Consider the following 11,173-nt stretch of genomic DNA (forward strand, 5'->3'; position numbering starts at 1 on the left):
TACTGCATCAACAATGTGATTATTCCAACAAGGGTATTTGGTTTTAGCTTCTGTTTTCCATTTTGGTGATTAAGAATTAAAGCAATTTATGATTATTTACTATGCCTATGCTGATGAAGAAGGTTGAAAAGCACACTGAAAAGGGAAAGAAACCACTGAAATGACCAATTCAAAGGGAAATGGATATATATATACATGAATTTAACATATGTTAAAGGACCGTACAATCTACATTAATAAGGAAATTACAAAATATATATATATTGAAATGCCTTCCCCAAGTAAATTGATTCATATATATATATAAAGTTCTTACTGTGGAAGCCTTGAAAATAAAACCCATAATTAATTAACAATTCATTCTTTTCTTTTCTTTTTTTTTTCTTTTTTTTTAAATTTATTCAATCACTGCATGGAGTCATTATCTTGTTCCACTTCAGATGCAGGCTCATCATCTTCTTCCATGCCATCGATTCCATAAGCAGCATGGCCATTCCCAAAAGCCTTAATGTGGTCTTTAAGAGATCTTTTGTGCTTGAAATCCGAGCCGCAAATGCAATACCAGAGCTTCCCGCAGTTCTTCTCATGGGTTCTCCAGTCTCCTCTCACAGCAAATGCCTTTCCACATTTCCTACACATGAAGGGCTTGATCCCATGCTTCCTCTTGTAATGTGTTTGCAAGGTTCGAAAATCCTTGAGTGGCTTCGCCCTTGGATGGTCAATGTTGTTCCTACACCCTGGTGCACAACAATAGCAAGGAAGTCTTAACATTCCGGTTGGTTGGGTTCCCCTTAGTGATTCGGGCCCTTTCCTATACTGAGATCCATGCCCCCACATATGCATCTGTATACAATTCATGAGTCAAAACAAAAATCAGTAGAAGCCAACAAAAGTTGGTGTCTTGAGACAAAAGAGTGTTTTTCCTTGTATATAGAATTCTAACACGGTCAGTAACATCTATATTGTTGATATGCTTGTAAAATATAAAAAATCTTGTAATTATGTTCTCAAAAAAGAAATAAATTTTGTTTAGGAAGCAAAAGAAAATCCTCAGCTGAACCCCTATTTTGGACCGCATCCCGATGTTGAGGTGTGAAATTTAGGTGGATGAGATTCTCGATGTAGAAGATTGGAGAAAAGATATCTCCCAGATATGGGGTTTCTTGATCATGCCTGCAGTGCTTTTTTGTAAACAGAAGGTTCAACAGATAAATTGGTTGCTTTGTTCAGCACCAAAAAAAATAACTGCAAAAATTTCAGCTCTATTGGCTTTAAAGCACAAAAAGTACCATAGGCATTAGGAACAACGAGTGTGTTGTTCAATCACTAGAAAGATAGTATTGATATCAGTATATACGAGCTGCTAGATTTTTGTTTATTAAATAAATGGTGAAAAAGTTGTGTTTAATTTGATTTTATTGCTCAATTATATTTAACAATTTCATAATATCATTGTTTTATGTTTTATTATATTTATTATTTTAAATAATGCACATTGCCTCAACAAAAACCCTAATTTTTTTTTTCTTTTCACATCAAGCGGTGCCTTTATTTTCATTTCCTTCCCTCACAGATTCCCCAAACCATTTTTGCCTAAACATAGGTGATAGGAGCATTTTTGCTAATTACGTAAATTTATTAATATAATGTAAAGTCTTTCACTGACCATGTTTGCACTAATTTGATTAAAAACTGCAATTGGGGTTATTAGATGACTTAAACCACATTAATGCATGCCTAACTTTGTACTCCAGTTTGAACTACCTTTTCCTCCCTAAAGATGTCCGAATTTTGAGTACAGTTTGACTAGTAATTTTTCAATTAATTAGAAAGAAATTAGAATCAAATAAAAAGAAAAAATTTCAAAAAACCAAATATTACAAGAAAATATTTTACATGATTTTCATCAAAAGAAAAGAAGGCCCTTTAGCAATGGGTTGAACAAAGTAATGTGCCCATTGTATTTTCTCTTATTCCGACTATCTGGTGAATAAATAAAAAGAAAATGCAGAGTTTCACAATAGGAATGGGGTAGCAAACATGATGGAGAAAAAATTCCTGTGGTTTTTTTTTTTTTCACATGCTACAAATTGGGGATGAAGAAGACAATAACAAAGTTTGAACATTTAATTGGCAACAAGTTATTTAACCACTACATTATTATGATACTGACAATAATTTATTTAATTTGAATAAATCAGTTTCAAACACCATTATAGAATGAATTAAGCTCAAAATGAAGTTTATTTAAAAAAAAATTTTAACACAAATGAAACATGAATAAGTTTACAATTAGATAAGCAAGCATGAAGGAAAACTTGTTGGTTGGAGCCTGATTCATAGTCCTAGATATCGAACTTAGAGTGGATCCGGGTCATTCAAACCACAAAACCAACAAGCCATGCAACAAAAAACAATGAACCAGAAGATATACTTACAAGAAAATGGGTTACAAGATGTCAATCAGGCAAGAAGTCGTAACAGAAAGACTTGGGATGGATGTGTTTTATTTATACAATTTATCTTCTTTTTTTTTAAAAAAAAAAGAAGAAAGAAACGAAAGAGCTTAAAGAAAAGAGAAGGTAGGAAGTAAAGGATGCAATAATTGAAGTGATGAGAGAGCTTACTTGCATGTTGTTGTATCTATTGAAGGTTTTGCAGCAAACAGGACAAGAGAACTGAGTAGGGCCAATAAGAATCTGAGAAGGGGTAGGGATCCAATACTGTCCCTTGTTGAGCCTGTTAACTGCGCACCCAGAAGAATCATCACCATCCCCATCTTTATCGGTTATCTCTGAGGAAGATGATAAAACTGAAGCCAACTCTGAAGCACTAGGGCTTGGTAACCCTATATGCAGTGCAACAGTAACAGTTTCATCTTCAGCTTCTGCTACAGTGGTGTTAGTGAAGAGGAGCCGCCGACCTTCCTCTTTCCCTTTGGTGCTGTCTACATCCATGGCAGTGGTCCAAGAACACTGATCCTGATCTTGATCTTCATTATTCTGTCTTGTGGGGCTCAAGCTCAATAGTGGCAAGGCTTCCCTAACAGGAGGCGAAGGAGGTGATGATGATGAGAAGCTGGTCTGGTAGTTGAAGAAAGGGTTAATATGGCTGCTTCGATCATTTCTACTGTTGCTATAAAAGTCATGGGTGAAAGAATTAGGTTGTTGGAGGGGATGGGGTGGAGGAGGAGGTGGGGGGTTTGGAGATGGGTAATGTTGAACAGGGTTGAACTTGAACCAACCGGAGAAGAAATTGGTGTAAGGGTAGTCAGCCATGGTTGAAAACACGAGAAAAACAAATAAAGGAAGAAAAAGAAGGGTGTTTTTGAAGAGATGGAAATTAACAACTGTTTGATCTTTGATTGATTTGCTTTTATAGACAATAAAGAAAGAACAAAAAAGAAAGAGAGAGAAGGAAGAGAGTACAAGATGACTCAAGGGCGTGAATGGCGAGTGGTTTTACTTAAAAACTTCTAGATTTTTATTAACTATACTTGAAACTTTATTAGATGTATTATCATGTACATTTATTAGTAAATGAGATGACATCGCATTATTTCATTAACGTTGCTGATAAAATTTTATTATTTCAGGATATTTTGTGTTAAAATTTATATTTATGTCACTGCCAACAGAGTAATTATTAAATCATTTGTTAGTACCTCATAAATTAGGACTTAAACTCTATCAATCATCCTTTTTCTAATTTGTAAGTTGTATAAAAATAAATATTTATGAACCGAACTCGAAGAACCCTGCAATAAAATCTGAACTCCACCTAATTTTCAGAAATCGTTATATGCATTAATTAGTTTAAACTAAATTTAAAATTTATCAATTAATTCTTAAAAAAAGCGAAGCGGGGACTATATATAGCAACGAATGTGAGGGAAAATTTGAGGAAGCCTATCTGTTTTAGTCCTTTATTATTACTGAATTAGAACAAAATATTGAAAGTTATTTATTTATTTTTACAACGATTTGTAGTTAAAATTTAAGTATGGAGTGAAATGCAGGAAAATACTTCAATCGCCGTTTTATGGCAAAACTTCGATTTCCAGGTAACCAATAATCTTTTTTTTTTCCTATTCGTTACCAAATAATTGAAATACCCTTTAAATTCTTCCAATTTATGAACCATAAAATGAAAACTTAGATTTTGTAAGCTGGACTTGCCTGGCATTGGATAGGATTGGTTTGTCATAAATTATTTTTGAAGTATCATAAAAATATTCACATTTTGTTGAAAATTTTTATTTATAGGAAATTAATATTCTTATTTTGCATGTCAGTAAGCTGATATCGACCATAAAATTTGTCTAGTTCATCCCGTAGTACTCATGCTTTACAAATTTCTCATTTTCTTTTGGTTCATTTTTCTTTTTAAAAATATATATTATCAGAATTATTTTGAAACGTAGTATTTATTTCTGTTATTTCTAATTTGAAATTCTCAAATGTGAAAGAAAATAATATTTTTATTGAAATTTAATTAGAAATGTATCATATATAAAAATATAAAGCATAAGTTTGTAGAAATTTTTAAACTGACAAAAATATTTTTTTATTTTCTGTCATGTTACTTAAATTAATTTTTAAAATAATTATAATTTAATTTAAAATTACTAGTTAAAAAATTGTGCTAATTTTAAAATAGTGTTATTATTTGAATATAACTCTAAGCATAAAATATAGAAAAAATTATTATAATTATAATTATTATTATAAAATAAAAGACAAAAAATAAATAACAAAGAGGATCAGAGAGCAAAAGAGAGCATATTTTATTAATAAATCAAAATATTTATAAAGCTTATCTAAAGTCTCTATTATAGGCATAAGAAGTATAAATAAAGTAGAGGTCTACTACTAATGACAATTAGAATTTAAAATACATCAAAACTTATCTTGATCTTGATGAATATCCACTTAATAAGATATTCATAAAACTCCCCATTGAATGTCCACTGGTAAATAATGTGCCTCGTTAAAACCTTACTAAGATAAAAACTTTGTGGGAAAAAAATCCTAATGAAGGAAAAAGATTACACATATCTATAATACGCATAATATGCTACATCATTAAAAATCTTACCAGGAAAACCTAGTAGGAAAAAACCTCGGTTAAGGGAAAAGGAATACAGTGCGTATGTACTCCCTCTCATGAAAACATCATATACTTTCTCATATTCTACATATTCAATCTTGAATACTAGTTTTTCAAATGACTATTTGAATGTATTTGTTAAGTATTTATATCACCATTCTTTTGGAAGTCATGAGTAAGATGAAATTTTGGGAAAATATATTTTGATATCTTTAGGAGTTTCAATAATAATCATAACAAACTTTAATTATGATCCTTCATAATTCTCTTTCAACTACTATTGACTAAGTCAAATTTACCACATATGTTCAATTATTTAAATTCATATAAATTAATAATTTCCCGATAATTTCAATATGCTTCTAGCATTCTAAATTCTTCAAGAATTTTAATATAAACTTTACAATATAGTGGTTCATAAAAGGTTATAACAACAACCATTATACATAAGTTAAATCTTTTATGAATTGTCAAAATAATATATCTAAAGATTATTGTATCCATCACAAAAGAATATTATATCTTTTCATAATCAATGCCAGATATTATTTCGTTTTTGCCAAACTACTTCATTTGTACCTTCACTGGCTTTATACCTTTAGATATTTGGACTAATAGTCCAAAAACTCCAGGAACTTAATTGTACTTGAGTTGCGTCTTTCTATTTTGACTAATTTATTCCATATCTATATTTCTCAATAGATTTATTCAGGATCTTTATTTTATTTCATTATTTCAACAATAATATTGGATGCAAAACCATTGTCGACCACTTTTATTATCGATCCGACATTTTCTCAAATTGACACAACTTATCATGATATCTTATTTTTACTATTTTAATCTTCAGTTTCAGGTACTTGAATCTCTTTTGGAGTTTTACTTATTAGTTATGTCCTAGGTCTCTTCCGGAGCACTCCCTTCACTATAGAACCATCTAGAATAATTGTTTTCTTTTATGAGAATTTTCATATTTGGAACTTGTAATAAGTTATCCTTGTTGAACTTCTGGTTCAAATTACTCTCTCCTTAACTTATTACAAGTTATTTCTCTCCACCTAATGTCAGGAAAACAATAGAATCAAAATAGCAATCACAAATCACGCCATAATTGAATCTCCAATACATTTAAAAAATATAATAATACATTGAGACTCGTAATTAATATATATTCTCAACTTTCGTTGAGTATTCACTCATCTTTGTTGTGGTGGACCAATTGGAACATAATTGCACATAAAAAAATTAAAGATGAGAAATATTTAACTTTTGACCAAAAATTAATTGTAATAGGGAGTATTTATAACTTATTGGTTCGATACGTACAACACATAAATAAACATAATCTCATGTTGAAATAAGAAGTTTAGTTCTCATAAGTAATGGTTTAGACATTAACCCGAGGTGTCCAATCAATAATTTTTCTAGACCATTATGCGCATAAATAACAAACTTTTACAAAAGTTTTTGAAACTCAATCAATAAAAAACTGAGATATAAACTCATTAGTATTAGCAAGATGAATTGTCTTAATTGCATGATTTTAAATTAATTATTTAAACAAGCAATCTTGCAAATGACAGGTTGCAAGTTGATAACACATATGTAATTATTTTGTAGAACATGGTGGATGAATGGGCCCATATTCATTTAAAAAGTGCAAGACATTAAATCTCAACTTTAGCTAGTGAGTTTCTAAGGATTAATTTTCATTGATAACAAACAACAAATGAGAATTCTTTAAATTAAAGAATCTTCTGGTTCTTTAATGAATGTCCATATGAATCAATTAATTTTCACATCATATACAATTCAGGATGGTCTAACTAGTCACGCCAAGTAGTAAATGCATTTGTATCAATAAACTTCTGGTTTACTTTAACATGCATTTCAATTGTACTAATAATGTCAATATAAATTGTGACAAATTGATAATCTTACTATCATTCTTTTTACTTTGTATTCACATATAAGTATTATTGTGACATTTACTACTGGAAATGTTTAAATCAATACGAAGTCTATAATGCCACTGAGCCAATAAATATAATTTTCAAATATGCAATATCTGCTTCAAGAAATATGCCAAAATCTTCAAATATCCAATAATAATAATCTTTTCTTCATTCACAATCTCAATATGATATCTATTATAATGAATATCTTTTAAAACTAATGTATTAACCATCATAAACTTTGTGCTTTTTAGATATTGATATATTAACTCTTCTGGAACTTTCAACTAATTTTGTACTACCAAATATTGGAATAATATTAGCTTAAATTCTTTTATTCTTGCATTCAGTTTGGGGAATGCAATATTATAATCGTCCCAATAGATTATTTATTTCATAATTACCATCACAAATATGTGTGGATTTCAAATAAAAAAATATATATTCATGTTGTCATGATTAGTCTTCAATTATAATAAACATAATTAAATAAATAAATCATAGTAAAATATACCTAAAGATCTTTAATATCATCGTCATCACCCACGAAAGGATTATATAAATTTCTTTGGATAATGATTACCCATAGTACTAGGCCTTAATTGAAGACTGAAAGTGCAATAGCTCTAGAAGGCAATCGACAACAACTTGAGCAGCAGATTTGGAGTGGTCGTATTATAAAATAAAAGAGAATTGTGTTGATAACGTGTTATAAAATAAAAGACATAGAACAAAGAACAAAGAGAATGGGAGAGCAAAAGAGAGAGCATATTTTATTAATCAATCAGAATATTTTCAAAGTCTCTCCAAAATCTCTATTTATAGACATAAGAAGTATAAATAAAGTAGAAAGTACATCAAAACTTATCTTGATCTTGATGGACACTCAATAAGATATTCATAACAAATATAATTTAGTTTACAATGATTAGTTAAAACTAACATATATATAAACACAAATTTGGAAAACTTTTGATCAAATTAGCATGAAAGTCCTACTTTAGATGATACGCCTAGCTGAGCTCTCTCTTGGGCTGTGAAAGCGGTGCGAAAAAAAAAGTTGGGCTACCAACGATAATACCATTTATTTTCTTTTATATTAGTAAACTAATTTTAAAAATAATTATAATTTAATTTAGAATTATTAGTTTAAAAAATTGAGCTAATTTTAGAATAGAGGTATTACATGAATAGAACTCTAAGTATAAATTATAGAAAAAATATGATAATTATAATTATAATTTAGTTTACAATTATTAATTAAAAGATTTGAGGTAAAAAACTTGATTTATTTTTTTAAAATTGTTCTAATTTTATTGATGTATTTATTTTCTCCCATATTACTAAATTAACTTTAAAAGTAATCATCATTTTATAACACCCCCTATCTGGGTACTAGGATGCTATGAACAATTACCAAATAACTACATGCAAATTAGAGTTCAAAATCTCAATTAATTATCAACATATCATATAGATAACCAAGTTTAACATGTAGTTTAATCAATTTTAATTTAATATCGAGATTATGAAAGCTTAAAACCAACACGATATCAAACAAGGATAATTTTGAAACAAAAACAAAAAAAGTTAGGAAAAATCTGTAAACATGGGTCACACGACCATGTCCCCTGACCATGCAAAAATGCTAAGGTTGTGTGGGATGGGATACATGGTAGTGTAGGCAAGCCGTGCAACAAACTGATGCTATGTGGGATTGGAGTAACACGGCTGTGTGAACAACTATATACACTCACCAAGGTCGTGTGGGTCAAAAGTGTAAATATTAAAAAATATGTCATACGACTGTGTAACAGACTGTGGTCGTGTGTACAAAAAATCAACCAAAACTTACATGCCGCACATCTGTGTCATATGTCGTGTATACTTGGAAATACCATTCAATGCAAGCTTTATAACCCTAACTCACTTAATAACACCCTTAACCCGTATTTGTCACTGGAATAAGGTTATGGAGCATCATCGGATTAATATCATAAATAATCATACAATTCGAATCACAATTCTTATATTAGTTAAAAACCATTCAAATACAATCATATGGTCCCTAATACGAGCCTTCGAGACCTAAAATAATACGAGCCCTCGAGGCCTAAAATAATCATTAGAAGCGGTTTGGGACTAAATCAAATACTCAAGGAAATTTTGGAAAAACATTGAAAATTTTCAAAGTACAGGGGACACATGCCCGTGTGGATAGGCCATGTGTCTCACACGGCCAAGAGACATGCCCGTTTCATAGGCTGTGTGGACATTTGAAATGGGATCATATGGCCGTGCCCTAGCCCGTGTCTGACCCCGTATAACTTTGACTTAGGTCACACGGGTGACTAGCCCATGTGCCCTTCGAAATGGCCTCACACACCCGTGTGCTAGGCCGTGTGAAAACTGAAGGGTATACTGACTTATGCCACATGGCCAAGCTACAATCCCATGTGCTAGGCCGTGTAAAGCTACTGACTTGGTTTATAAAGAAATATCAGGGGACACACGACCGTGCCATCTAGTTGTGTATCACACATGGCTGAGACACACGCCCGTGTGGACAAAAGTAGACAATTTTCCAAGCCTTATTTCTTACCCAAAGTGGCACCAACCTACACATACCAAATAACATATAACCTTATCTTCAATAGGCATTCAAACCAATCCAAATCAAGTCCAATTTATGCAATAACAATACCAACAACCACAAGGCTCATAAGCATCACAATTAACCATTAAAAAACATAGCAATATTACCTTCAAAAGTCACCTAAATGATCAAACTTACTTAATAGACTTTGTGCCTAAATCAACATGCATACCACATTTCACATTCAAACATTTGGTACTTAAAATAACAAATACTCAATCAAGGCATTTCCATGGCAATCCAAATACATACAAAATGAGAATAGCCACATATATACATACATATACCAACATATGCCAATTCAAGTCATATTAAATGACTAATTACATAACCAAAATGTAACACTCCAAACCCGACTTAGACATTATGGCTGAATCTAGCGATGTCACATGGTAGTGTTTTTCGAAAACGTGAGTTATCGTTAAAAACCTTTTTTTCTATATAACCTCTTTACAATATTTTATGTTAATTCTAGGACGTGTCATTCATTTTCAAAACGTTATTATCACAAATTTATACTCTTTCAAAATGTTATTAATTTTCAAAACATCACTTATTGCGGAAGGTTTTTTAAAACAGTTGCATATTTAAGTGAATTTTTTTAAAATGTTTGATTCTTTTTGAAAACTCGATTATCCCTACTACTAGCAGTTATAAATGAATCAATGAAAATCTCAAATTAAAAATTTAAATCCAAAGAGACCATTATTGCAGTAAAATATCCCAAGTAAAACTTTAAAGAAAAATCTAATTAAGTACGAAACAGTAAAAAGGGTCGTGTGGACACTGTTGAGTCCTCCGCTGCTCCAATCCGCATAAGGCTGGAGATTACCTGTACAGATAAAATGGAAGGGTGAGTTTATGAAAACTTAGTGTGTAATCCCATATATATACCAGCAGACAGAAAGTAATCACAATCTGGGCCTAAGTCCTTTTTCAGTATCAGATCCAGTTAAGTCCTTTTTCAGTATCAGATCCAGTTTCAGTTAAGGTATTAGCCCATCTCAGTACAAGAGCAGTCATGCATTAGGGCCTTAGCCCATTACAGTATCAGTAATCAGTATAGTAGATATGCAGTAGCAAAAATCCCACCCAACCAGCCTCTACACTCCAACTCCGTCCAACCCTACATTCCATGTGGGGATATAATCAATCCATCTATCCTAACACTCCAAAAAGTACCAAATGCGCACTATACAGTAATATGCAGCTGTGCTACCAATAAGTTAGGCTCGAAGACTTTCAGTAAACTTCCTTCGATCAATATAAACTCATCCCCATACAATGCATCATACAATCTTGTCATGTCAAATCATGGTATCGTACATGCATCAGTATAGGTTTAATAGCATGCTCAATATATAGTCATAAATATATATGTCGTACATGGATATAACAGTCATTCAGTCAATTAAGGGTCTAGGTAAGCTTATCGACCCTACAGTAGGTCCAA

General features: G+C 31.2%; 1 protein-coding gene across 1 annotated transcript; it reads right to left on the bottom strand.

Moving 5' to 3' along the window:
• Nucleotides 1-261: 261 nt before the first annotated feature.
• On the bottom strand, nucleotides 262-3,433 carry LOC107951822 (zinc finger protein WIP2). The gene is made up of 2 exons (XM_016886965.2): nucleotides 2,628-3,433; nucleotides 262-843 (listed from the first exon to the last, which is right to left on the bottom strand). Exons 1-2 carry the CDS (start codon nucleotides 3,276-3,278, stop codon nucleotides 406-408), a joined length of 1,089 nt encoding a protein of 362 aa, XP_016742454.2. The 5' UTR covers nucleotides 3,279-3,433; the 3' UTR covers nucleotides 262-405.
• Nucleotides 3,434-11,173: the final 7,740 nt, after the last annotated feature.

This window comes from Gossypium hirsutum, chromosome A02 (genome assembly GCF_007990345.1).
Source record: "Gossypium hirsutum isolate 1008001.06 chromosome A02, Gossypium_hirsutum_v2.1, whole genome shotgun sequence".
Lineage (NCBI taxonomy): Eukaryota > Viridiplantae > Streptophyta > Magnoliopsida > Malvales > Malvaceae > Gossypium > Gossypium hirsutum.

Coding starts and splice junctions, on each gene's coding strand:
- LOC107951822 (XM_016886965.2), bottom strand. CDS start 3,278: ATGGCTGACTACCCTTACACCAATTTCTTCTCCGGTTGGTTCAAGTTC. Junction 844..2,627: donor ATAGATACAACAACATGCAA/GTAAGCTCTCTC, acceptor AATTGTATACAG/ATGCATATGTGGGGGCATGG.